We start from the raw sequence: 25,518 nt of genomic DNA, 5'->3' as shown, positions 1-25,518 counted from the left end.
ACAAATGCCATGAAACCCACTAAGGATTTTACCAAAAACTACAATTACATTTTATTTTACATTTTAATTTTTATAGAGACAAGGTTCCGCTATACTGCCCAGGTTGGTCTCGAATCCCTGGGTTCAAGCGATCCTCCCTACTCGGCCCCCCAAAGTGCTGGGATTACAAGCGTGAGCCACTGCGCCTGGCCTTTTAATTTACATTTTAGTCTTCTGGTTACTGGAATCTTTGATGGGAAATGAGTTATAGTGGGACAAGAGCCTCTAACATTCTAGGAGACCTTTTCTCGTTCGGGGACTCAATTTCCCCTTCTACAAAGGCGGGTAGGAGGGAACAGGGTCCCAAGAAGTACTGGATAAAGACGTGGCCGATCGCAAACGCCGAGCCCTTCTAAACTATGGGCAGAGTGCTTCCGCACCTCTTCTGCTATTTCACCCTGGCCACAAGCTAGCCGCCGAGGCCGGTCATCCGCTCTCTCAGCGGAGGAGTCAACGCCACAAAGGCAGGGGCGGAACCTCCCTAAGAATCCGTGCAAGTGTGGGCTCTTCTGTCCAGGGCAGCAAATCGCGAGGAGGAGAGTAGTCAGAGGGCGGCACCCTCCCCGGTCTGGGCCGAGTTATTGGCTGGTGGTAGCGTCGCTCGTTCGGCATAACTACGTGACGGCCTCGGCCGCGGGCGTTTGCCCTGGCTCCGCATCCGGCACCTCTTAGCCGGTGTGTCCCCGCCGCGCCCTTAGGTCCCGCCAGCAGGGCCCCGCCTCCTCAGGAGTCCGAGCGATGGGCGGGGAAAGGGACGTGCAGGTCTAGCTCTGTCGGCGCCGCGGTGTCCACCTCAGTCCTGCAACGGTGGAAGACGCGTGCCGCGGCGCCTGGTTGCGTGGGGCGGCCCTGCCCCGAGAGGTGAGAATAGGGAAGCGGACTAGGGAAGAGGGAGGGAGTGGTGCTGGCCGCCACGCGGTCAGCGGGCCCCTGCCAGAGTCATTCTACCTGGGTCCCCGCGCGGTAGAATCCTAGATCGGGGTAGCCGCCGTGGAGTGGGACGTGCGTCTGGTTATTTCCCGGGTGGTCCGGGGCCGGGCGAGTGGCGCTGCACCCCTGTGATCCGGGCCCGCCCCTCTGGCTGGCGGCTGCCCACCCACCATCCCGCATATCTCGCCGGGTGCCACGCACTCCGCTGCTTTTCCAGTCGTCGTTGATCCGTCTCGAACCTAGATATCTGGAATCGGGATCCAGGAGATAGGAGCCACCACCACCTCGGACAGATGGGGAAACAGGCCGGGACGGGCGAGACGGCTTGGTTATCTTGGTTATTAAAAATCACACACCCGCCAGGCGTAGTAGCTCACGCCTGTAATCCCAGCACGTTGGGAGGCCGAGGCGGGCGGATCACCTGAGGTCGGGAGTTAGAGACCAGCCTGGCCAACATGGAGAAACCCCCATCTGTACTAAAAATACAAAATTAACCGGGCGTGGTGGTGCATGCCTGTAATCCCAGCTACTCAGGAAGCTGAGGCAGGAGAATCGCTTGAACCTGGGAGGCGGAGGTTGCGTTGTGCCATTGCACTACAGCCTGGGCAACAAGAGCGAAACTCCATCTCATGAAAAAAAAAAAAAAAATCACACACCCGATTAAGTGCAAAATCAGGACCTGTTCTTTCTGATTCATACACTAAGTTGGAATTATTTCACTGGATGGATGGAAACACTGAGAAGACAGAGAGGGCCCAGAGCCTTGCCTAAAATTACACAGCAAGTCTTTTGCAGAGCTAGGACTTGTACCCAGCCCTCCAAACTCATCGACTATCAGGCTGGGCTCCTTCCCTGTGCAGATTGGGGACCACAGTGAGTTAGAAACGTTCAGAACTTAAATTGCCTTCCGGCACCCATTCTAGTTAACCTGTTTTTTCTCCTTATCCCCAACAGTTCTTTTTGTGAAATCTACAACTAATATGATATGCAATACTAAATTAAGCAGAACTTTTTGTTTTTTAAAATTGAATCAATAAGAAATGGAGGGCCAAAGCTGTTGGAAAGGAATGAACCCTTTAAAAACAAACAGGAATCTCAAGGCAGGAGATAGCAAGGGACAGAGACTAATAGCTATTGTTTACTGAGTAAATGCTATGTGCCAGGCACTGTGGTAGGTAGTTGTGTTAGCCTTACAAACCAGCAAGTTAGGTAATGTTACCCCATTTTACAGGTCAGAAATTGATGCTGAGTAAAGTGAAGTTTTACCCAGTGCCACATAACTGCTGAACAGTATAGCTGGGATCTGAACAGAGATCTGTTTGACTTCCAGAGTATATCCAGTGATTGTCCAAGTGTGGTCCTAAGCTCACTGGTTCAGCATCATCTAGGGTGCGGAGCCCTGGATCTCATCCTGGATTTGCAGGGGTGGGCCTAAGAAGCTAACAGCTCTCTGTATTTGAAAATTATTGTACTGTAATGTGCTGCCTCCTAGGGGAAGATCTAGAGATGAACATACTCTGGGCTAGAGGTAATTTTTGAGGGGAAAAAAACATTAATTACACTTTTTTTTTTTTTTTTAGTATTCTTTTATTTTATTTTATTTTATTTTATTTTATTTTTTGCTTTCTGCCTTTTTTTTAATTATTATTATACTTTAAGTTCTAGGGTACATGTGCATAGTGTGCAGGTTTGTTACATATGTATACTTGTGCCATGTTCCTGTGCTGCACCCATCAACTCGTCAGCACCCATCAACTGAATGGGCAAAAACTGGAAAAAATTACACTTTTTATATATTTCTGATTTGACTTTTTTTTTTTTGGAGACCAGGTCTCACTTTGTCATCCAGGCTAGAAGTGCAGGGGCGTGATCTAGGCTCACTGCAGCATTGACTTTGTGGGTTCAAGCAATGCTTCCACCTCAGCCTCCTGAGTAGCTGGGACCACAGGTGCACACTACCATACCTGGCTAGTTTTTGTAGTTTTTGTACAGATGGCGTTTCACCACATTGCCCAGTCAGGTTTCAAATTCCTAAGCTCAAGCAATCCTCCTGTCTTGGCCTCCTGAAGTGCTGGGATTACAGGCATGAGCCACTGTGCCTTGCCCACACTTTTATTTTTTTATTTTTTCCCCATGATTGACAGAAGGATAATCACACTTTTAGAGAACATAAACCCCCAGGCAGATGCTTGACAAGCTGTAATTTCTTGATGTAAGTTTGGTTTTGGCATGTGGGGGCAGAAGAGTGGGGTTGGAGAGTTAAGTGAGAATGGGGAAAGTAACTCCTTTTTCCTTATCATGTAGCTGTTAAATTCTAATTCACTCAACAGATACTTGCTAAGGATTTATAAGGTGCAAGACATGTTCAAGACACTGAGAATACAGCTTTGAACAAAACAGCAAGTCACTGCCCTCATGAGAAAGACAGTTAACAATGCGTAGTATGTAATGGTGAGAAGAGCTATGGAGAAAAATAAAGCAAAGGGCATAGGAGTGCAAGGCAGGGCTGGGCCCAGGAGGAGGACATCGAAATGGCAGTAATGGCAGTGGTGCATTTATTGATTGATTGATTGATTGATTGAGACAGAGTTTCACTCTTGTTGCCCAGGCTGGAGTGCGGTGGCGCGATCTTGGCTCACTGCAACCTCTGCCTCCTGGGTTCAAGTGATTCTGCTGTGTCAGCCTCCCCAGTAGCTGGGATTACAGGCACACGACACCATGCCTGGCTCATTTTTTTGTATTTCTTTTTTGTTGTTGTTGAGACGGAGTCTCGCTGTGTCTCCGGGTTGGAGTGCAGTGGCGCAATCTTGGCTCACTGGAACCTCTGCCTCCCGGGTTCAAGCAATTCTCCTGCCTCAGCCTCCCAAGTAGCTGGGACCACAGGCATGTGCCACCATGTGCAGCTAATTTTTCTATTTTTAGTAGAGATGAGGTTTCACCATGTTGGCCAGGATGATCTCAATCTCTTGACCTTGTGGTCCGCCCACCTCCACCTCTCAAAGTACTGGGATTACAAGCATGAGTCACCGCGCCTGGCCTAATTTTTTGTATTTTTTAGTAGAGACGGGGTTCCACCGTGTTGGCCAGGCTGGTCTCTAACTCCTGGCCTCAGATGATCCACCTGCCTCGGCCCCGCAAAGTGCTGGGATTACAGGCATGAGCGCCTGCGCCTGGCCTACTATTTTGTATCTTTGTTTAACTTTTTTTTTTTTTTTTGGTACAGATGAGGCCTTGCTATGTTGCCCAGGCTGGCCTCAAACTCCTGGCCTCAAAGTGATCTTCCTGCCTTGGCCTCCCAAAGCACTGGGATTACAGACATGAACCACTGTGCCTGGCCTCTATTTTATATATTGTATCTAGGAAGGGACTAATTTATAAGGTGTCATTTGAAGCTGGGCAACGTGAGCAAAGGCCCTGAGGGCAAAGGCTGCTTAATATTTTCATGGACTGGTGATTGGAACATTAGGGCTGCATGGGAGGAAGCAAGACAGTGGCGATTTCAGGCTCATTCATAGAAGCTTATACCAACGTTTTTAGACCATATTTGGTAGGAGATAGAGAGCCAGTGCAGGTTTTTGGGGAGCATATTGAAATGGTTGACCTCATCTTGCTAATGAATGCGTCTTTTGAAGAAGAGGCATAGTGCTTTAAAAATGTAGGCTCAGGCTGGGCACCGTGGCTCACGCCTGTAATGCTAGCAATTTGGGAGGCCATGGCAGGCAGATCACTTGAGCTCAGGAGTTCAAGTCAGCCTGGACAACATGGTGAAAACAAAAAGTACAAAAGAATAGCTGGGCATGGTGGCATGCACTTGTGGTCCCAGCTACTCAGGAGGCTGAGGTGGGAGGATTGCTTGAACCTGGGAGATGGAGGTTGCAGTGAGCCAAGATCATGCCACTGCACTCCAACCTGGGTGACAGAGTGAGACCCCATCTCAAAAAAAATAAAAAATAAATGTAGGTTCAATATTAGAGGAAACTGAGTGACCATTATACAGGAACTGTGTACTATTTTTGCAACTTTTCTGTAAGTCTACAGTTATTTCAAAATAAAACTTTTAAAAAATAAAAAAAATGTATTTTAATAAAGTGTTTAAGGCTGAACTATGCCTGCAACTTTCAAATAGTTCAGAAACAACAACAAAACCCATGTAAGTATGGAGAGAGAGTGTGTTAACATCTTATGAATTATAAAATTGCTAAATAGGTGAATTGTTAGTGTGTGTTTCATGTATCATTCTTTCAATTTTTCTGAAGATTTAAAAACAGCTTCAAAATAAGCAATCAAGTAACAGTATAGGTTCAAGTCATGATTCCCCTGCTTACAAGCTGCGTGTGGCCAGGCGCGATGACTCATGCCTATAATCCCAGCACTTTGGGAGGCCAAGGTGGGCGGATCACTTGGGGTCAGAGTTCAAGACCAGCCTGGCCAACGTGGTGAAACCCCGCCTCTACTAAAAATACAAAAAATTAGCCAGGTGTGGTGGCATGTGCCTGTATTCCCAGCTACTCGGGAGGCTGAGTCAGGAGAATCGCTTGAACCTGGGAGGTGGAGGTTGCAGGGAGCTGAGATCGCACCATGGCACTCCAGCCTGGGGAACAGAGTGGACTCCATCTCAAAAAAAAAAAAAAAAGAAAAGAAAAGTCGTGTGAAGTACTGGAAAATTATTTCCAAACTACATATTCTAGTCTAGTTTGTTTATTTTTATTGAAATATATATATATGTGTATATATATATATTTTTCTTACACGGTAGTTCTTACCAGCCTAGTTTGAGATTTTTCCATATAAGAGAGGAGACTTTGGTTGTTGACTTGTTCACATTAATGTCAGGTCAATGCTAAGACTTCAGGTTTTCCAGAAACTTGAGATCTTTAGGTTGTTATTAGGTTGACTCTAGTTTTCCTGTAATTATCTGATGTATATACACTTATAGAGACTGGCATAGGCAATCCATTAGAGGAAAAAGGTTAGGAGTCAGGATACTTGGGTTCTGGATCCATCTCTGCCTTTAAGTAGCAAACGATTTCACTCATCTGAACCTTTATTTTATTTTATTTTTTGAGGCAGAGTCTTGTCTGTTGCCTAGGCTAGAGTGCAGTGGCGCAATCTCACCTCACTGCAACCTCTGTCTCCTGGGTTCAAGTGATTCTCGTGCCTCAGCCTCCCAAGTAGGAGGGATTATAGGCATGTGCTACCATGCCTGGCTAATTTTTGGATTTTTAGTAAAGATGGAGTTTCACCATGTGGGCCAGGCTGGTCTTGGACTCCTGAACTCAAGTGATCCGCCTGCCTCGGCCTCCCTGAGTGCTGAGATTATAGTTGTAAACCACCGGTACCCAGCTGAACCCTTATTTCTTACCAAAAAATCAGGGCGGTTCGATTTCTTGATCTCTGTCTAGCTCTAAAGACCTGTAATTCAGGAAAACTGCCACTTAATGATTTGATCATTTAGTTCGAACTATCTCATGGTTGGGACAGAGGGTTATGACTGCCTGGAGTGGGCTCCGGACAACAGGTTAATTTTTCTATTGACTCTCACTGCCTGTGGTTTTAGATTGTGTTATGTGTTAAAAGCAGTTACTTAAACACACATAAACAAACACGCATACCACACCGTATTCACAACAGGTTGTGAAGTTCAGTTTTAAATGGCCTAGGTTTCTTAGGAAAATCCCAGTACAGGTTGGGTATCCCTTATCTGAAATGCTTGGCACTGGCAGTGTTTCCGATTTCTGATTTTTTTTTTTTTTTTTTTTTGATATTTGCTTTATACTTACTAGTTGAGCATCTCTAATCTGGAAATCCAAATTGCTCCAGTGAGCATTTCTTTTGAGCATCATGTTGGTGCTCAAAAGTTTCAGATTTTGGTGCATTTCGGATTTTAGATTTTTGGATTAGGGATACTCAACCTGTGTGTGATTAATAATGTCATCAAATATATCCAATGAAGCTATCACATTTTAAGACTAAATATAACTGTTTTTAGAAAAATATTACAAAAAGAAATAAAACATTGCTTAGGTACTTCCTCCCAAAGTTAGTTGTATGTGTTTGGGGACGTAAGAAATACATTTCCCAAGGCTGCGTATCCAGAGTATTGGAATATTCAGTGATGATTTCTTAGGAATTAAAATAGAAACTGCAATTGAAAACAAAATGACATAGTTGGGTACAGTGGTATGTGTCCGTAATACCAGCTAACCTGAAAGCTGAAGTGGGGAATCACTTGAGGCCAGGAGTTCAAGGCAGCAGTGAACTATGATCGCACCTATCAATGGCCACTGCACTGCAGTCTTAGCAACAGAGTGAGACTGTGTCTCTTAAAGAAAAGAAAAAGAAAATTATGTAACAGGTTATATTCAAGCTACTGTTTTCTCCTTCAGATAAAAATTCTTGTTTTTTAAAAAGCTATTGTTATAGCTTTATTGTAGTATAACTGACATACAATAAACTGTACATATTTAAAAGGTACTCTCTCTGTATATATAAAAAACTGTCACCACAATCGAGATAGTGAACATATCCATCAATCCCCAGAATCTCCTCATGCCCCTTTGTAATCTCTCCCTCCTACCCTTCCTTACTTCCTATCCCAAAATAACCACTGATTTACTTTCTGTCACTAGAAATTAGTATAGACTTTTTAAATTTATTTCTTTTGGTGGAGGTGTCAGGAAATGAACTTGAGGACTGATTAGTTTGCATTTTGTAAAGTTTTTGTCCCTGAAATCTCCATCTAATATTAATATAGTGTACGATGCAGTGCATGAAGTATGTGCATAATGGTGTGTAACCATTACTACTATTTATTTCCAAAACTTGAAATTGAAACTCTATAACCAGTAACTCACCACTTCCCCCAGTACCCAGTAAACTCTATTTTCTGTCTTTATGACTATGCCTATTCTCTCTCTGTCTGTCTCTGTGTGTGTGTATTGTTGTTGTTCTGTCACCTGGACTAGAGTGCAGTGGCATGATCATAGCTCACTTCAACCTTGACCTCGTTGACTCAAGCAATCCTCCTTCCCCAGCCTCCCAAAGTGCTGGGATTATAAGCATGAGCCACCCTGCCTGGCCCATTTTTCCTTTTCTAGATATTTTGTATAGGTAGAATCATTCAATACTTGTCCTTTTGTGTCTTTTTTTTTTTTTTTTAGATCCAGGTCTTTTTTTTTTTTTTCTTTCTTTTTTTTTTTAGTTTGCATCATGTCTGTCTTTTGCTTAACATGATGGTGTTAAGGTTCATACGTGTTGTAGATGAAGAGTATCAGAACTTAATTCCTTTTTAATAGTCAAATAATATTCCATTTGATGGTTATACCATGCTTTATCTGCTCATCTGTTGATGGACACTTAGATTGTTTTCACCTTTTGACTATTGTAAATATTGTAAATAGTGTTGTTATGAACATTAGTATACAAATATCTGTTTGAGTTACAGTTTTTAGTCCTTTGAGTATAAGCGGAATTGCTAGGTCATATAGCAGTGCTGTGTTTAACTTTTTGAGGAACCACCAAGCTGTGTTTCACAGTGTTGACACCATTTTACATTTCTACCAGCAATGTATCAACTGTCTTTTTTTTTTTTTTTTTTTTTTGAGACGGAGTCTCGCTCTGTGGCCCAGGCTGGAGTGCAGTGGCCGGATCTCAGCTCACTGCAAGCTCCGCCTCCCGGGTTTACACCATTCTCCTGCCTCAGCCTCCCAAGTAGCTGGGACTACAGGCGCCCGCCACCTCGCCCGGCTAGTTTTTTGTCTTTTTAGTAGAGACGGGGTTTCACCGTGTTAGCCAGGATGGTCTTGATCTCCTGACCTCGTGATCTGCCTGTCTCGGCCTCCCAAAGTGCTGGGATTACAGGCTTGAGCCACCGCGCCCGGCCTCTTTTTTTTTTTTTTTTTTTTTGAGACAGAGTCTTGCTCTGTCACCCAGGCTGGAACGCAGTGGCGCGATCTCCGCTTACTGCAAGCTCCGCCTCCCGGGTTCACGCCATTCTCCTGCCTCAGCCTCCAGAGCAGCTGGGACTACAGGCGCCCGCCACCACGCCAGGCTAATTTTTTTTTTTTTTTTTTTTTTTTTTTGTATTTTTAGTAGAGACGGGGTTTCATCGTGTTAGCCAGGATGGTCTTGATCTCCTGATCTCGTGATCCGCCTGCCTCGGCCTCCCAAAGTGCTGGGATTACAGGTGTGAGCCATCACGCCTGGCCTCAATTGTCCTATTTGGAGACGGACTCTCGCTCTGTTGCCCAGGCTGGAGTGCAGTGGCACAATCTTGGCTCACTGCCATCTCCACCTCCTGAGTTCAAGCAATTCTTTGTGCCTCAGCTTCCTGAGTAGCTGGGATTACAGGTGCGCATGTGTGCACCACCGCACCCAGCTAATTTTTGCATTTTTGGTAGAGACAGGGTTTTGCCATGTTGCCCAGGCTGGTCTCGAACTCTTGACCTCAAGCAATTCACCCACCTTGGCCTCCCGAAGTGCTGGGATTACAGGTGTGAGCCACTGCGCCCAGCCTCAATTATCTTTTAAAGAAACAAAAATCAAAATTTTGTCCAACAAAAATCAAAGCTAATTCTTCTTGGAGAATTTTTCGTTAAAATAACTTTTTAAAATAAAAACCAATCTTTCCATCAAAAATGATTTATTAGATACTTCCTGTATGTGCCTAATTCTATGCTAGGTATTACGATAGTACACAAAAAGTGGAGAACATCTTGAATAATTTTAATCTAGTTAGGAAGATAAAGCACATATTCAACAAACATTTATTGAACATATAAATGGAATTCAGACGAGAATGAGATACTGTATACCTTTCCCTCCACCCTATTTATTTTTCCAATTTTGGCTTCTCTCCTGTACTTGAGAACCACATTTCTAATTGCCTGCTGGACATACCATCTGGACATATTGCAGAAATCTCAAATCTAAAAAACCCAAAGTCAGATTTTTTGCTGCTTCCTATCTTTCCATTTTCTTCTCCATCTTCCTATATATCATCCTTCCTTTTGTGTGGTCCCTCCTATATATCATCCTTCCTTTTGTGTGGTCCCTCAGAATTCATCTTAGATTTGTCTGTGTATGTCGTTTAAGCACCACTTTTTATCTAATTGTACCACTGAAATGGCAAACCTCCTGCCCTATCCTGTCTTGGAGGTTAGGCCTTTGGTAACTGTAGCTTAAAGGATGAACTCGTGACTTCTTGGGATTACGTAAAAACTAATCTTTGACTCCAGCCTTATCTCCTACAACTTCGCCCCTAGAACCTGGTGTGACTTTTTCCTGGGTCTTGGACTATACTGTGATCTTTGACTTGACTGAGTTATCTTTTCCCTTTTTATTAACGTTGCAGCTGCCTACTTCACACTGGCCTGCAGCCTATTCTCTACTCTCAGAATACTCTAAACCTTTCTGTTATGGTACCTAGACTACTGTTTCAACTCTGTTTGGATCCACTGATTGTGGGTAGAAATTGGGTTCTTATTCATTTTAGCAAGGATTTACTGAACCTCTACTATATGTGCTAAGCATTGTTCTTGATAATGGAAACATAATAAGTACGAGAAAGACTGTAATAGTTTTGCTTGTAAATAATATAAATTCAGAAGTCTGAAGTGCTATGAAGAAAATAAAGCCAGGTAAGGATATAGAGGATGCTGGGAAGGAGGTGTTATTTTATCTGGTTGGGATGGTCAAGGAGAGTTTCTATGAGGAGCTGACATATAAACTGAGGCCAGGCATGGTGGCTCACACCTGTAATCCCAGCACTTTGGGAGGCAGAAGTGGAAGAACTGATTGAGACCAGGAGTTCGAGACCAGCCTGGGAAACATAGAAAGACCGTGTCTCTACAAAGACATAAAATAAATTAGCCAGGTATCATGGTGTGTCCCTGTAGCCCTAGCTGCTTGGGAGGCTGAGGTGGGAGGATTGCTTGGGCCTAGGAGTTCGAGGCTGTAGTGAGCTATGACCATGCCACCACGTTCTAGCCTGAGTGACAGAGTGAGATCCTGTCACTAAAAAAGAAAAATAAGAGCTGAGACCTGAAGGATGAGAACATACCTGTATAGATCTGGGAAATGATTATTCTAGGCAAAGACAACTTGAGCAAGTACAGTGACCCTAATAATGGAATCAACTTGGCATGTTCCAGCAACTGCAAAAAAGCCAGTAGGAAATAAGGGCAAAAAGGGAGGCAGTGTTCAGATCTTGTAGGCTCTTAGAATATTCCAGGTGAGAGAGGATGGTAGGACAGTAGTGAGATGTGATTGGATTACAAATAGTTTGGGCAGTGGGGAGAGGATAGATACATTATTCAAGGCACGGCAGACAGGACTTACTGATGGATTATATATGGGAGTATGGCATAGGGGAAATAAAGATTGACACCTAGGTTTGGGGTCTAGGTTCTGATGCATTGTGTCTAGCACAGTGGTTAGCGTATAATAGGAGCTTAAAATATGTTATAATTTAATGAAGACCAGTACCCAACCTCTAGGAGCTCAAATAGAAAAGTTAGCCAATCCAGCCGAAGAAGGCTTGTTGACACTTGAGGACATTCATGCAGTAAGTATGGGTTGCAGGCCCATTTAACACAGATGGATCTGAGTTTTCCTCTGATGAGTAGTCATCTTATCTTTTCCTCCCATGGATCCTTTTCCTCCAAAGGATCAGTCCTCTCACAGTATTAATTTCTTAGTCTAGGGCAAGGGCCTGGAAAGTAGCCTGTGCCATCCTGGTTGTAGGCATCAGTGAATGAAATGGAGAGGAATACAGAAGGCTTTGCTCCTCCTTGGCCTCCCTGGGCCTTCATAGTGCTGTGATCTTCCCTGGACTTGTCTGACAACAGTGAGTTAGAGGATCAGATGGTACTATATACATGGAGAATCTGTCTTGGTTATACCTGTTTAGAGTTTAGTTTTCTTTTTCTTTTTTTTTTTTTTTCTTTTTTCTGAGACAGGGTCTCATTCTGTCACCCAGGCTGGAGTGCAGTGGCGTGATCTTAGCTCACTTCAGCCTCCACCTCCTAGGTTCAAGCCTCCTGAGTAGCTGGGATTACAGGCATGCGCCACCATGCCTGGCTGACTTTTCTATTTTCAGTAGAGAGGGGTTTTCATCATCTTGCTCAGGCCGATCTCGAACTCCTGGCCTCAAGCAATCTACCCGCCTCAGCCTCCCAAAGTGCTGGAATTACAGGTGTGAGTGACTGTGCCTGGCCTAGTTTTGTTTGTCTAAAACCACTTTCAACTATTTTTTATCCATAAAAGACAAAAGGTAAAATATTAATTGCTTTAGTGGAAAAAGAATGAAATAATATAACATCAGACCAGAAGATATATAATTACTTGCCAAATGAGTGATAGAGTAAGTGACTTTCGGCCGGGCGCGGTGGCTCAAGCCTGTAATCCCAGCACTTTGGGAGGCCGAGATGGGTGGATCATGAGGTCAGGAGATCAAGACCATCCTGGCTAACCCGGTGAAACCCCGTCTCTACTAAAAAAATACAAAAAACTAGCCGGGCGAGGTGGTGGATGCCTGTAGTCCCAGCTACTCGGGAGGCTGAGGCAGGAGAATGGCGTGAACCTGGGAGGCGGAGCTTGCAGTGAGCTGAGATCCGGCCACTGCACTCCAGCCTGGGCGACAGAGTGAGACTCCGTCTCAAAAAAAAAAAAAAAAAAAAAAGAGCAAGTGACTTTCTCAAAAACTTTCAGGGCCTATGTATTTCATGCAGTTTAAGTCTAACTTTCTTAACCCGGCATAAAGGGCCCTCCAGAATCCCCCTCAGGTACGTTTGTAGTCTACTCTCCCGCTAATCCCCCATAACCATTCTCTGTTTTTTTTTTTGTTTATTTGTTTGTTTTTTAATTTAAGTTCTAGGGTACATGTGCACAATGTGCAGGTTTGTTACATATGTATACATGTACCATGTTGGTGTGCTGCACCCATTAACTCGTTTTACATTAGGTATATCTCCTACTGCTATCCCTCCCCCATCGCACCAGCCCATGACAGGCCCTGGTGTGTGATGTTCCCCTTCCTGTGTCCCAGTGTTCTCATTGTTCAATTCCCAACTGTGAGTGAGAACATGCAGTGTTTGGTTTTCTGTCCTTGCAATAGTTTGCTAAGAATGATGGTTTCCAGTTTCATCCATGTCCCTACAAAGGACATGAACTCATCCTTTTTATGGCTGCATAGCATTCCATGGTGTATATGTGCCACATTTTCTTAATCCAGTCTATCATTGGTGGGCATTTGAATTGGTTCCAAGTCTTTGCTATTGTGAATAGTGCTGCAATAAACATACGTGAGCATGTGTCTTTATAGCAGCATGATTTATAATTCTTTGGGTATATACCCAGTAATGGGATGGCTGGGTCAAATGGTATTTCTAGTTCTAGATCCTTGAGAATTGCCACACTGTCTTCCACAATGGTTGAACTAGTTTGCAGTCCCACCAACAGTGTAAAAGTGTTCCTATTTCTCCACATCCTTTCCAGCACCTGTTGTGTTGCCTGACTTTTTAATGATCGCCATTCTAACTGGTGTGAGATGGTATCTCATTGTGGTTTTGATTTGCATTTTTCTGATGCCAGTGATGATGAGCATTTTTTCATGTGTCTGTTGGCTGCATAAATGTCTTCTTTTGAGAAGTGTCTGTTCATATCCTTCACCCACTTTTTGATGGGGTTGTTTGATTTTTTCTTGTAAATTTGTTTGCATTCTTTGTAGGTTCTGGGTATTAGCCCTTTGTCAGATGGGTAGATTGCAAAACTTTTCTCCCATACTGTAGGTTGCCTGTTGACTCTGATGGTAGTTTCTTTTGCTGTGCAGAAGCTCTTTAGTTTAATTAGATCCCATTTCTCAATTTTGGCTTTTGTTGCCATTGCTTTTGGTGTTTTAGTCATGAAGTCATTGCCCATGCCTGTGTCCTGAATGGTATTGCCTAGGTTTTCTTCTAGGGTTTTTATGGTTTTAGGTCTAACATTTAAGTCTTTAATCCATCTTGAATTAATTTTTGTATAAGGTGTAAGGAAGGGATTCAGTTTCAGCTTTCTACATATGGCTAGCCAGTTTTCCCAGCACCATTTATTAAATAGGGAATCCTTTCCCCATTTCTTGTTTTTGTCAGGTTTGTCAAAAATCAGATGGTTGTAGATGTGTGGTGTTATTTCTGAGGCCTCTGTTCTGTTCCATTGGTCTATATCTCTGTTTTGGTACCAGTATCATGCTGTTTTGGTTACTGTAGCCTTGTAATATAGTTTGAAGTCTGGTAGCATGATGCCTCTAGCTTTGGTTCTTTTGGCTTAGGATTGTCTTGGCAATGCGGGCTCTTTTTTGGTTCCATATAAACTTTAAAGTAGTTTTTTCCAATTCTGTGAAGAAAATCATTGGTAGCTTGATGGGGATGGCATTGAATCTATAAATTACCTTGGGCAGTATGGGCATTTTCACGATATTGATTCTTCCTAGCCATGAGCATGGAATGTTCTTCCATTTGTTTGTGTCCTCTTTTATTTCATTGAGCGGTGGTTTGTAGTTCTCCTTGAAGCGGTCCTTCACAGCCCTTTTAAGTTGAATTCCTAGGTATTTTATTCTCTTTGAAGCAGTTGTGAATGGGAGTTCACTCATGATTGGCTCTCTGTTTGTCTGTTATTGGTGTATAGGAATGCTTGTGATTTTTGCACATTGATTTTGTATCCTGAGACTTTGCTGAAGTTGCTTATCAGCTTAAGGAGATTTTAAGCTGAGTTGATGGGGTTTTCTAAATATACAATCATGTCATCTGCAAACAGGGACAATTTGACTTCTTCTTTTCCTAATTGAATACCCTTTATTTCTTTCTCTTGCCTGATTGCCCTGGCCAGAACTTCCAACACTGTGTTGAATAGGAGTAGTGAGAGAGGGCTTCCCTGTCTTGTGCCAGTTTTCAAAGGGAATGCTTCCAGTTTTTGCCCATTCAGTATGATATTGGCTGTGGGTTTGTCATAAATAGCTCTTATTATTTTGAGATACGTCCCATCAATACCTAATTTATTGATAGTTTTTAGCGTGAAGGGCTGTTGAATTTTGTCGAAGGCCTTTTCTGCATCTATTGAGATAATCATGTGGGTTTTGTCTTTGGTTCTGTTTATATGATGGATTACATTTATTGATTTGTGTATGTTGAACCAGCCTTGCATCCCAGGGCTGAAACCCACTTGATCATGGGTGGATAAGCTTTTTGATGTGCTGCTGGGTTCGGTTTGGCAGTATTTTATTGAGGATTTTTGTATCGATGTTCATCAGGGATATTCGTCTAAAATTCTCTTTTTTTGTTGTGTCTCTGCCAGGCTTTGTTATCAGGATGATGTTGGCCTCATAAAATGAGTTAGGGAGAATTCCGTCTTTTTCTATTGATTGGAATAGTTTCAGAAGGAATGGTACCAACTCCTCCTTGTACCTCTGGTAGAATTCGGCTGTGAATCCGTCTGGTCCTGGAGTTTTTTGGTTGGTAGGCTATTAATTATTGCCTCAATTTCAGAGCCTGTTATTGGTCTATTTAGGGATTCAACCTCTTCCTGTTTTAGTCTTGGGAGGGTGTATGTGTCCAGGAATTTATCCATTTCTTCTAGATTTTCTAGTTTATTTGTGTAGTGATGTTTATAGTATTCTCTGATGGTAGTTTGTATTTCTGTGGGATCAGTGGTGATAACCCCTTTATCGTTTTTTATTGCGTCTATTTGACTCTTCTCTCTTTTCTTCTTTATTAGTCTTGCTAGCAGTCTATCAATTTTGTTGATCTTTTCAAGAAACCAGCTCCTGGATTCATTGATTTTTTTGAAGGGTTTTTTGTGTCTCTATCTCCTTCAGTTCTGCTCTGATCTTAGTTATTTCTTGCCTTCTGCTAGCTTTTGAATGTGTTTGCTCTTGCTTCTTCAGTTCTTTTAATTGTGATGTTAGGGTGTCAGTTTTAGATCTTTCCTGCTTTCTATCGTGGGCATTTAGTGCTATAAATTTCCCTCTACACACTGCTTTAAATGTGTCCCAGAGATTCTGGTATGTTATGTCTTTGTTCTCATTGGTTTCAAAGAACATCTTTATTTCTGCCTTCATTTCGTTATGTACCCAGTAGTCATTCAGAAGCAGGTTGTTCAGTTTTCCATGTAGTTGAGCGGTTTTGAGTGAGTTTCTTAATCCTGAGTTCTAGTTTGATTGCACTGTGGTCTGAGAGACAGTTTGTTATAATTTCTGTTCTTGTATATTTGCTGAGGAGTACTTTACTTCCAACTATGTGGTCAATTTTGGAATAAGTGCGATGTGGTGCTGAGAAGAATGTATATTCTGTTGCTTTGGGGTGGAGAGTTCTGTAGAGTCTATTAGGTCCGCCTGGTGCAGAGCTGAGTTGAATTCCTGGATATCCTTGTTAACTTTCTATCTCTTTGATCTGTCTAATGTTGACAGTGGGGTGTTAAATTCTCCCAATATTATTGTGTGGGAATCTAAGTCTTTTTGTAGGTCTCTAAGGATTTGCTTTATGAATCTGGTTGCTCCTGTATTGGGTGCATATATATTTAGGATAGTTAGCTCTTCTTGTTGAATTGATCCCTTTACCATTATGTAATGGCCTTCTTTAACTCTTTTGATCTTTGTTGGTTTAAAGTCTGTTTTATCAGAGACTAGGATGGCAACCCCTGCTTTTTTTGTTTGTTTGTTTTCCACTTGCTTGGTAGATCTTCCTCCATCCTTTTGTTTTGAGCCTATGTGTGTCTCTGCATGTGAGATGGGTCTCCTGAATACAGCACACTGATGGGTCTTGACTGTTTATCCAATTTGCCAGTCTGTGTCTTTTAATTGGAACATTTAGCCCATTTACATTTAAGGTTAATATTGTTATGTGTGAACTTGATCCTATCATTATGATGTTAGCTGGTTATTTTGCTCATTAGTTGATGCAGTTTCTTCCTAGTATCGATGGTCTTTACAATTTGGCATGTTTTTGCAGTGGCTGGTACCGGTTGTTCCTTTCCATGTTTAGTGCTTCCTTCAGGAGCTCTTGTAAGGTAGGCCTGGTGGTGACACAATCTCTCAGCATTTTCTTGTCTGTAAAGGATTTTATTTCTCCTTCACTGATGAAGCTGAGTTTGGCTGGATACGAAATTCTGGGTTGAAAATTCTTTTCTTTAAGAATGTTGAATATTGGCCCCCACTGTCTTCTGGCTTGTAGCATTTCTGCCAAGAGATCTGCTGTTAGTCTGATGGGCTTCCCTTTGTGGGTAACCTGACCATTCTCTCTGGGTGCCCTTAACATTTTTTCCTTCATTTCAACTTTGGTGAATCTGACAATCAGGTGTCTTGGAATTGCTCTTCTTGAGGAGTATCTTTGTGGCGTTCTCTGTATTTCCTGAATTTGAATGTTGGTCTGCCTTGCTAGGTTGGGGAAGTTCTCCTGGATAATATCCTGCCAAGTGTTTTCCAACTTGGTTCCATTCTCCCCATCAGTTTCAGGTACACCAATCAGACGTAGATTTGGTCTTTTCACATATTTCTTGGAGGCTTTGTTCGTTTCTTTTTACTCTTTTTTCTCTAAACTTCTCTTCTTGCTTCATTTCACTCATTTGATCTTCAGTCATTGATACCTTTTCTTCCAGTTGATCGAATTGGCTACTGAAGCTTGTGCATGCGTCGCGTAGTTCTTGTGCCATGGTTTTCATCTCTATCAGGTCATTTAAGGACTTCTTTACACTGGTTATTCTAGTTAGCCATTCTTCTAATCTTTTTTCAAGGTTTTTAGCTTCTTTGCGATGGGTTTGAACATCCTCCTTTAGTTCGCAGAAGTTTGATCGTCTGAAGCTTTCTTCTCTCAACTCATCAAAGTCATTCTCCATCCATCTTTGCGGTGTTGCTGGCGAGGAGCTGCATTCCTTTGGAGGAGAAGAGGTGCTCTGATTTTTAGAATTTTCAGCTTTTCTGCTCTAGTTTCTCCCCATCTTTGTGGTTTTATCTACGTTTGGTCTTTGATGATGGTGACGTACAGATGGGGTTTTGGTGTGGATGTCCTTTCTGTTTGTTAGTTTTCCTTCTAACAGTCAGGACCCTCAGCTGCAGGTCTGTTGAAGTTTGCTGGAGGTCACTCAAGACCCTGTTTGCCTGGGTATCACCAGCAGAGGCTGCAGAACAGCAAATATTGCAGAACAGCAAATGTTGCTGCCTAATCGTTCCTCTGGAAGCTTCGTCTCAAAGGGGCACCCGGCCATGTGAGGTGTCAGTCAGCCACTACTGTGAGGTGCCCCCCAGTTGGGCTACTTGGGGGTCAGAGACCCACTTGAGGAGGCAGTCTGTCTGTTCTCAGATCTCAGACTCCATGCTGGGAGAACCACTACCCTCTTCAAAGCTCAGTTGGAAATGCAGAAATCACCCGTCTTCTGCGTCACTCAAGCTGGGAGCTGTAGACTGGAGCTGTTCCTATTCGGCCATCTTGGACGCTTCCCCATTCTCCATTTTAAACATAACATTCTCATTTCTGATTCTGTTTCTCCAACATTAGAACTATTGCTATTTGTGTTTTCTTCTCCCTCACCCATATTCCAAGTCTTCTCTCATCCTTTCAAACCTGACCTAGACTTCAGAGCCCAGGTTAAGATACATTCCTCCCTTAAAAACTGTCTAAACAAACCATTCTTAAACTCTTTCAGATTTCTCCCCTGCTTAGATGCCATAATCATAGTAGTCAGCAGCTTCTAGTTTTATTTAGCAGTGAGTTTGTAGCATACATACAGAGGTAAAACAAAGCATGATTATGGAACTTTGTGGGTTCAGACTGGTGGCTGAATTAGTTCTACTTGTTGGACTGTTTCTGAGTGAATACGTAAGTTTCTAAGAGCTAGAGATGGGAAGGGACCATGGCCATGAATGTAGAGAGACAGAGAGTTGGGATCAAGATTGTCGATATTATTACTGGATCACTTTGCTTAGCAGCTAGGTGAAACCGGAATGTGTAGAGTAGCTGAATTTTAAGGTGTTCAGAAATATCTGAAATTAGAGAAGCTAATTAGATAGGTGGTAGGAATAGTACCATATTAAAAAAGGATCTATTCTTGGGATCCCAAAATATGCATATTTATTACCTTGCTCTGTCATTTATAAGCTGAATAAATTACTAAATTGAGCCAGTCCTTTCACTTTTAACCTATGTATGTCTTTATATTTAAAGTGGGTTTCAAGTAGACAGCATATGCTTGGGTCTTATTTTTTAATCCTATCTGACAGTCTCCACTTTTAATTAGCATGTTTAGACCATTTGTATTTAATATGATATGTTTGGATTAAACTCTACCATCTTACTAGCTATTTTCCATTTGTTCCATCTGTTTTTTTTGGTTTTATCTTCCTTTTCTACTTTCTCTTGAGTTGAGAGTTTTTTATGATTCTATTTTATCTCCACTATTATTATTTATACCTTTTTAAGAAATGTAGTGGTTACTCTTAGGTTTAAATGTACATCTTTAATCAGAGCCTATGTTCAAATAAGATACCATTTCATATCTAGTGTAAGACCTTATAGTTTGCTGGGCATGGTGGCTCATGTCTGTAATCCCAGCACTTTGGGAGACCAAAGTAGGAAGATCACTTGAGCCCAGGAGTTTGAGACCAGCCTGGGCAATATAGTGAGACCTCGTCTCTATTTAAAAAATAATAATCAGAAAATTTTTTAAAAACTTTAAAATTCCCAATTCCCCCTCTCATTCTGTGTGATTGTTGTCACACATTTATTTTGCATATGCTGTAAAGTACATTCCCATTTTTGGTTTAAACAGTTATCTTTTAGAGCAATTAGACATTTTTTAATTGAAAAAATGAATTTTACCTTATCTTCATTTGTTCCATTTCCTGGACTTTGTTATGTAGAACTGAATTTCTGATTGGTGTATTCTTTTTGGCTGAAGAACCTTCCTGAAACTGTCTCTCTCTCTGTGTGTGTCTCTCTGTCTGTTTCTCTCTCTCTCCCTCTCTCCTCTTCTCCTTCCCACTCCCTCTCTGTCTCTCTCCCTGTCTCCCCTCCTTTCTCTCTCCCCTTCCACCCACATATATATAGTGCTGGTCGACTGGCCTTAAATCCTCTCAGTGTTTATCTGAGAAAGTTTTTATTTCTTTTTCTTATTTTATTTTATTTTATTTCATATGACAGAGTCTCTCTCTGTCACCCAGGCTAAAGTGCAGTGGTGTGACCATGGCTCATTGCAGCCTCAACCTCTTAGGCTCAAGCAGTCCTCCTATCTCAGCTTCCCAAGTAGCTGGGACCACAGGCACACACCATCAGCCTGGCCTCTTATCTTTTAAAATATTTTTTCTAGGTAAAGAATTCTGGGTTAAAAGTTATATTTCTGGGGTCAGACAGGGTGGATCACACCTGTAATCCTAGCACTTTGGGAGGTCAGGGTGGGAGGATCACTTGAGGCTAAGAGTGTGGGGACCAGCCTGGGGAGCTTAGTAGCAAGACCATGTCTCTACAAAAAAAGTTTAAAAATTAGCCAGCGTGGTGGTGCACACCTGTAATCTTCGCTACTCAGGAGGCTGAGGTGGGACAATCACTTGAGCCCGGGAGTTCGAGGCCACAGTGAGCCATAATTGCATGCCACTGCACTTCAGCCTGGGCGACAGGGTAAGACCCTATTTCTAAAAAAGATACATATTTCTGTGATATAAAGATACCACTCCATCATGTTCTGGCCTCCATGATTTCCAATAAGAAGTCTGCTATAATTCTTATTTTTGTTTCTGTATAAGTAATACATGTTTTTTCTTTGTCTTCAGGATTTTCTCTTTATCTTTGTTTTCAGCAGCTTGAATGTCATATGTGTAGGTGAGGGTTTTTGTTTTCTTTTTGTTTTTGTGTTTACTCTTCTTGGAATTCTCTGAGATTCTTGGAGATAGATTATATATTCTATTTATTATATATTATATATATATACATACGTGTATATATATATATATATTTTTTTGAGACGGAGTCTTGCTTTGTTGCCATGCTAGAGTGCAGTGGTGCGATCTTGGCTCACTGCAACCTCTGCCTCCCTGGTTCAAGCAATTCTCCTGCCTCAGCCTCCCGAGTAGCTGGGACTACAGGCACACGCCACCATGCCCAGCTCATTTTTGTATTTTTTTAGTAGAGACAGGGTTTCACAATGTTGGCCAGGAAGGTCTTGATCTCTTGACCTTGTGATCCGCCTGCCTCGGCCTCCGAAAGTGTTGGGATTACAGGCGTGAGCCACCACATCCGGCCTTTTTTTTTTCTTTTCTTTTCTTTTTTTTTTTTCTTAAGAAGGAGTTTTCCTCTTGTTGCCCAGACTGGAGTGCAATGGCATGATCTTGGCTCACTGCAACCTCCAGTTCCTGGGTTCCAATGATTCTCCTGCCTCAGCCTCCCGAGTAGCTGGGATTACAGGCGTGTGCCACCACGCCGGACTAATTTTGTATTTTTAGTGGAGGCTGGGTTTCACCATGTTGGCCAGGCTGGTGTCAACTTCCTGACCTCAGGTGACTTGGATCTATATTTTGATGTCTCTCATTAATTTTGGAAATTTCTTGGCCATTGTATCTTGAAATATTTCTTCTGCCCATTCTCTCTCTTTTGGTATTCTAATTATGCATATGTTTGATACTTTGATGTGTCCCACAGCTCTTGGATGTTATGTTACATTGTTGGTATTGGGGGTTTTTTGTTTTGTTTTGTTTTGTTATTTAAACTGTTTCTGCATTTTAGTTTAGGTAATTTCTACTTACCTGTCTTTGAGTTCATTGATTCTTTCTTTGGCTTTCAGGTCTACTAATGATCATATCAGAGGTATTCATCATCTCTGTTACTGTGTTTTTCACTTTTAGCATTCCTTGTTTGATTTTTTTCTTACAGTTTCCATTTCTTTGTTTTACTTTCTAGTATTAATTTTTATCTATATTCTTCCCAGATAGCAGCCATATAGGGCAAGGTTTGGATTCCATTAGTTTTTTCTTATGTGTCTTTTGCATATCTTAAGTTTGTAAAAACCTTTTGACCCAGAAATCACCAAGAGCTCTCCAAAACAGGACATTGGTGCACTCAAGCTAGCTCAAGAAAGCAGGAAATGACAGGAGAGTCGCAGACTGGTTGCATTGTGGAGCAAAGAGCTGCTGGGTGTGTCCATCAACCTGATTGATTTTCTTAGGGCCAGTGGTCACCTAAGTCTATTCTTTCTTTCCTTATCTACTTCAGAAGACCATTAAAATATTTACTCTTGTTAAACCTAAACAAAATGAATATGGGTTACTTTTACATATCTTGTGTTCTTGAATAAGTCATAGGTCCTGGATTTTGGCAGTTCGTAACATTAGGTTTATAGAACCTCACAAGGGCCCATTTTTCTGTCAGTTCCAAAACAAGAAACTTCCTGAGTCCTTCATCTAAAATATATTGTCTCGGCTGGGCGCAGTGGCTCGTGCCTGTATTCCCAGCACTTTGGGAGGCTGAGGCGGTGGATCACCTGAGGTTAGGAGTTTGAGACTAGCCTGACCAATATGGTGAAACCCTGTCTCTACTAAAAATGCAAAAATTAGCCGGGGGTGGTGGCTTGTACCTGTAATCCCAGCTACTCAGGATGCTGAGATAGGAGAATTGCTTGAACCCAGGAGGCGGAGGTGGCAGTGAGCCAAGATAGCACCACTGCACTCCAGCCTGGGTGAGAGAGTGAAACTCTATCTCAAAAAAAAAAAAAAGAATTGTCTCTATCTGGCCACAGTCACAAATGTTTGTTCATTTGTTCATTCATTCATTCAAATGTTTTGTAAGCCTGCTATCTCAGTGTTACTACATTACATTCAGATTACACTGATGAACAACATGTCTTTCCTCCAGGAGCTAGAGAGATTCCTACTTCACTAATACAAGGGTGTGGTTAGTACTATGATGGAGGTGCAACATGCTATGGGACACAGAGGGTGTAGTATTTCGTTTGGGCTAGGGGAGATGGGTTAGTGCTCTCGGAAAAGGTAGCATTATAACTGAGTTTTAAAAAAATTATTAGGATCATGACAGGCAAAGAGGTAGATGGCCATTCTAAGCTAAGTAAACAGCATATGTAAAGGCACTAATTCATGAAGTAGTTGGTAAACAATTTATGCTCTACTCCTTTGAGAGCCTAGTTCATTTTCTTCTCTTACTCTGGTTATTAGACTTATTATTTGTTGTTGTCCTTTCTCTCTTTTTGGCTATTCTTACCTCCCTTGTTTTCTATAGTTCCTAGTGGTAGATCTTATGGCATTAGTATTATAGTCTAGGACACAGAGATGGAGGATCACCTGTATTGCCTCCCAGTGGAAGTGCAGGGCAACATTATTCCTCTATTCAACCTGTGTTTCAGAGTGTGTACTTAGAATAGTAAAGTGAATCTTGCATGAATGTGGGCCCTGCCCACAGGGCAGATGACTCCGTACTAGAACATAGTGGAATAGACCAAAACCTTCTACAGCATGTATGAGACACTTGGCCCATCGACCCTATTCATGCCCTTTACATTCAGCACCCTCATATCGTCTTCTCTCCTCTTTCCTACCAAGCAAGGGAGTACTGTTCAAAGATGCAAATGCATTCTGCCTTAGTTTCTTTTTATTGCCAAAAACATTTATCTTTACCTTGCAAACTACTTTTTCTTCTATTTATTTTCAACATTTAGCAGGTTGTTTAAAAAGGGAGCAAAAGATAAAAAAAGACCATCTTCCTTGTTTCAGGGACTGGTAGGTCGGGGTTAAGGTTAAGGTAGGGGTTAAGACCAGATCCTATTTTGCAGTCTGCCTGGGAGGTGAAAAACCTGGGGAGAAGACCACTGGTAACATATGTATGGAAAGGAGACAGGCTGCCGTTACATCTTTTCTGGAGGAAAAACTGTCAGGGGGAGCCAGGCATATATGGAGAAGAATCCTTAATGGTTTATACTCTTGGGAAGTCCTGTACCCAGCCAGTTATTTGCTTTGACTTGGCTATTTATGGTCTGGTTCTGGTCTTTTTTTTCCCCCTAACCAAGACAAATGAGGCTCAATTAAAGAAAAGGGACATAAGATACCTATTCCAAAACGGAATTCCTCTTAACTCTCATGCAATGACAAGTAGAATTGTTAGTATATGTGAGCACTGAGAATTACTTTATTGATGAACACTGGTATTTACACTGGCATTTTCTGTGGTGTAGGAAGCTGAACCATCTATCTCCAGAAATGTCTTCGGAAAGTAAAGAGCAACATGACCTTTCACCCAGAGACTCAACTGAAGGAAATGACAGTTCTCCATCTGGGATCCATCTGGAGCTTCAAAGGGAATCAAGTACTGACTTCAAGCAATTTGAGACCAGTGATCAATGCAGACCTTATCATAGGATCCTTATTGAGTGTCAAGAGAAATCAGATACAAACTTCAAGGAGTTTGTTATTAAAAAGCTGCAGAAGAATTGCCAGTGCAGTCCAGCCAAAGCCAAAAATATGACTTTAGGTTTCCTTCCCATTTTGCAGTGGCTCCCAAAATACGACCTAAAGAAAAACATTTTAGGGGATGTGATGTCGGGCTTGATTGTGGGCATATTATTGGTGCCCCAGTCCATTGCTTATTCCCTGCTGGCTGGCCAAGAACCTGTCTATGGTCTGTACACATCTTTTTTTGCCAGCATCATTTATTTCCTCTTGGGTACCTCCCGTCACATCTCTGTGGGCATTTTTGGAGTACTGTGCCTTATGATTGGTGAGACAGTTGACCGAGAGCTACAGAAAGCTGGCTATGACGATGCCCATAGTGCTCCTTCCTTAGGAATGGTTTCAAATGGGAGCATGTTATTAAATCACACATCAGACAGGATATGTGACAAAAGTTGCTATGCAATTCTGGTTGGCAGCTCTGTAACATTTATGGCTGGAGTTTATCAGGTAAGGAGCAATGAAACAATTGGTTATTTCTAGAAAAGTAGTCTAGTACATGAAATCTCATATCTGTAAGGGATCGTAGGAATCACAATAATTAAAGCTACCATTTATTGAGAGTTCAGGATGTATGAAGGGTAGAGGCAAAATTCAAACCTTAACCTGCCTCCACAGGTAACATAAGGCTGGTTCACTGGACCTCAACCACGCAGTACAACTCCTTAATTTTACATGTCAGAAAATCTTGGCTTTGCTTGAGATTGTTTGTGGCTGGTGATTGGCAGAGTCAGCATTAGCAGTGAGGCAAGTAGGTAACAAAATGGGGGTTGAGAGTGCAGGAGTTTTTCACTTTTTTTTTTTTTCTGGAGACAGGGTCTCACTTTGTCACCCAGGCTGGAGTGCAGTGGCACTATCTTAGTTCACTGCACCGTCCGCCTCCCTGGCTCAAGCAGTCCTTCTACCTTAACCTCCTGAGTAGCTAGGACTACAGGCACATGCTACCATGCCTGGCTAATTTTTTTTTTTTTTTTTTTTTGTAGAGATAGGGTTTTGCCATGTTGCCCAGGCTAGTTTCAAACTCCTGAGCTCAAGCAATCCTCCCGTCTTGGCCTCCCAAAGTGCTGGGATTATAGGTGTGA

At 42.3% G+C, this 25,518-nt stretch overlaps 1 protein-coding gene across 1 annotated transcript in view; it reads left to right on the top strand.

The window, feature by feature from the left end:
- The first annotated feature begins 654 nt into the window (after positions 1-654).
- The window catches only part of SLC26A2 (solute carrier family 26 member 2), a 33,272-nt gene continuing 8,408 nt past the window's right edge, over positions 655-25,518 (top strand). The window contains exons 1-2 of the mRNA XM_008014957.3: positions 655-900; positions 24,163-24,886. Coding sequence (XP_008013148.2) covers positions 24,188-24,886 — 699 coding nt within the window. The 5' untranslated portion in view covers positions 655-900; positions 24,163-24,187. The remainder of the gene's footprint in view (positions 901-24,162; positions 24,887-25,518) is intronic.

This window comes from Chlorocebus sabaeus, chromosome 23, assembly GCF_047675955.1.
Source record: "Chlorocebus sabaeus isolate Y175 chromosome 23, mChlSab1.0.hap1, whole genome shotgun sequence".
Classification (NCBI taxonomy): Eukaryota; Metazoa; Chordata; class Mammalia; order Primates; family Cercopithecidae; genus Chlorocebus; species Chlorocebus sabaeus.
Note: the sequence above shows the minus strand (reverse complement) of the source record. Positions and strands in the feature narration are given on the sequence as shown.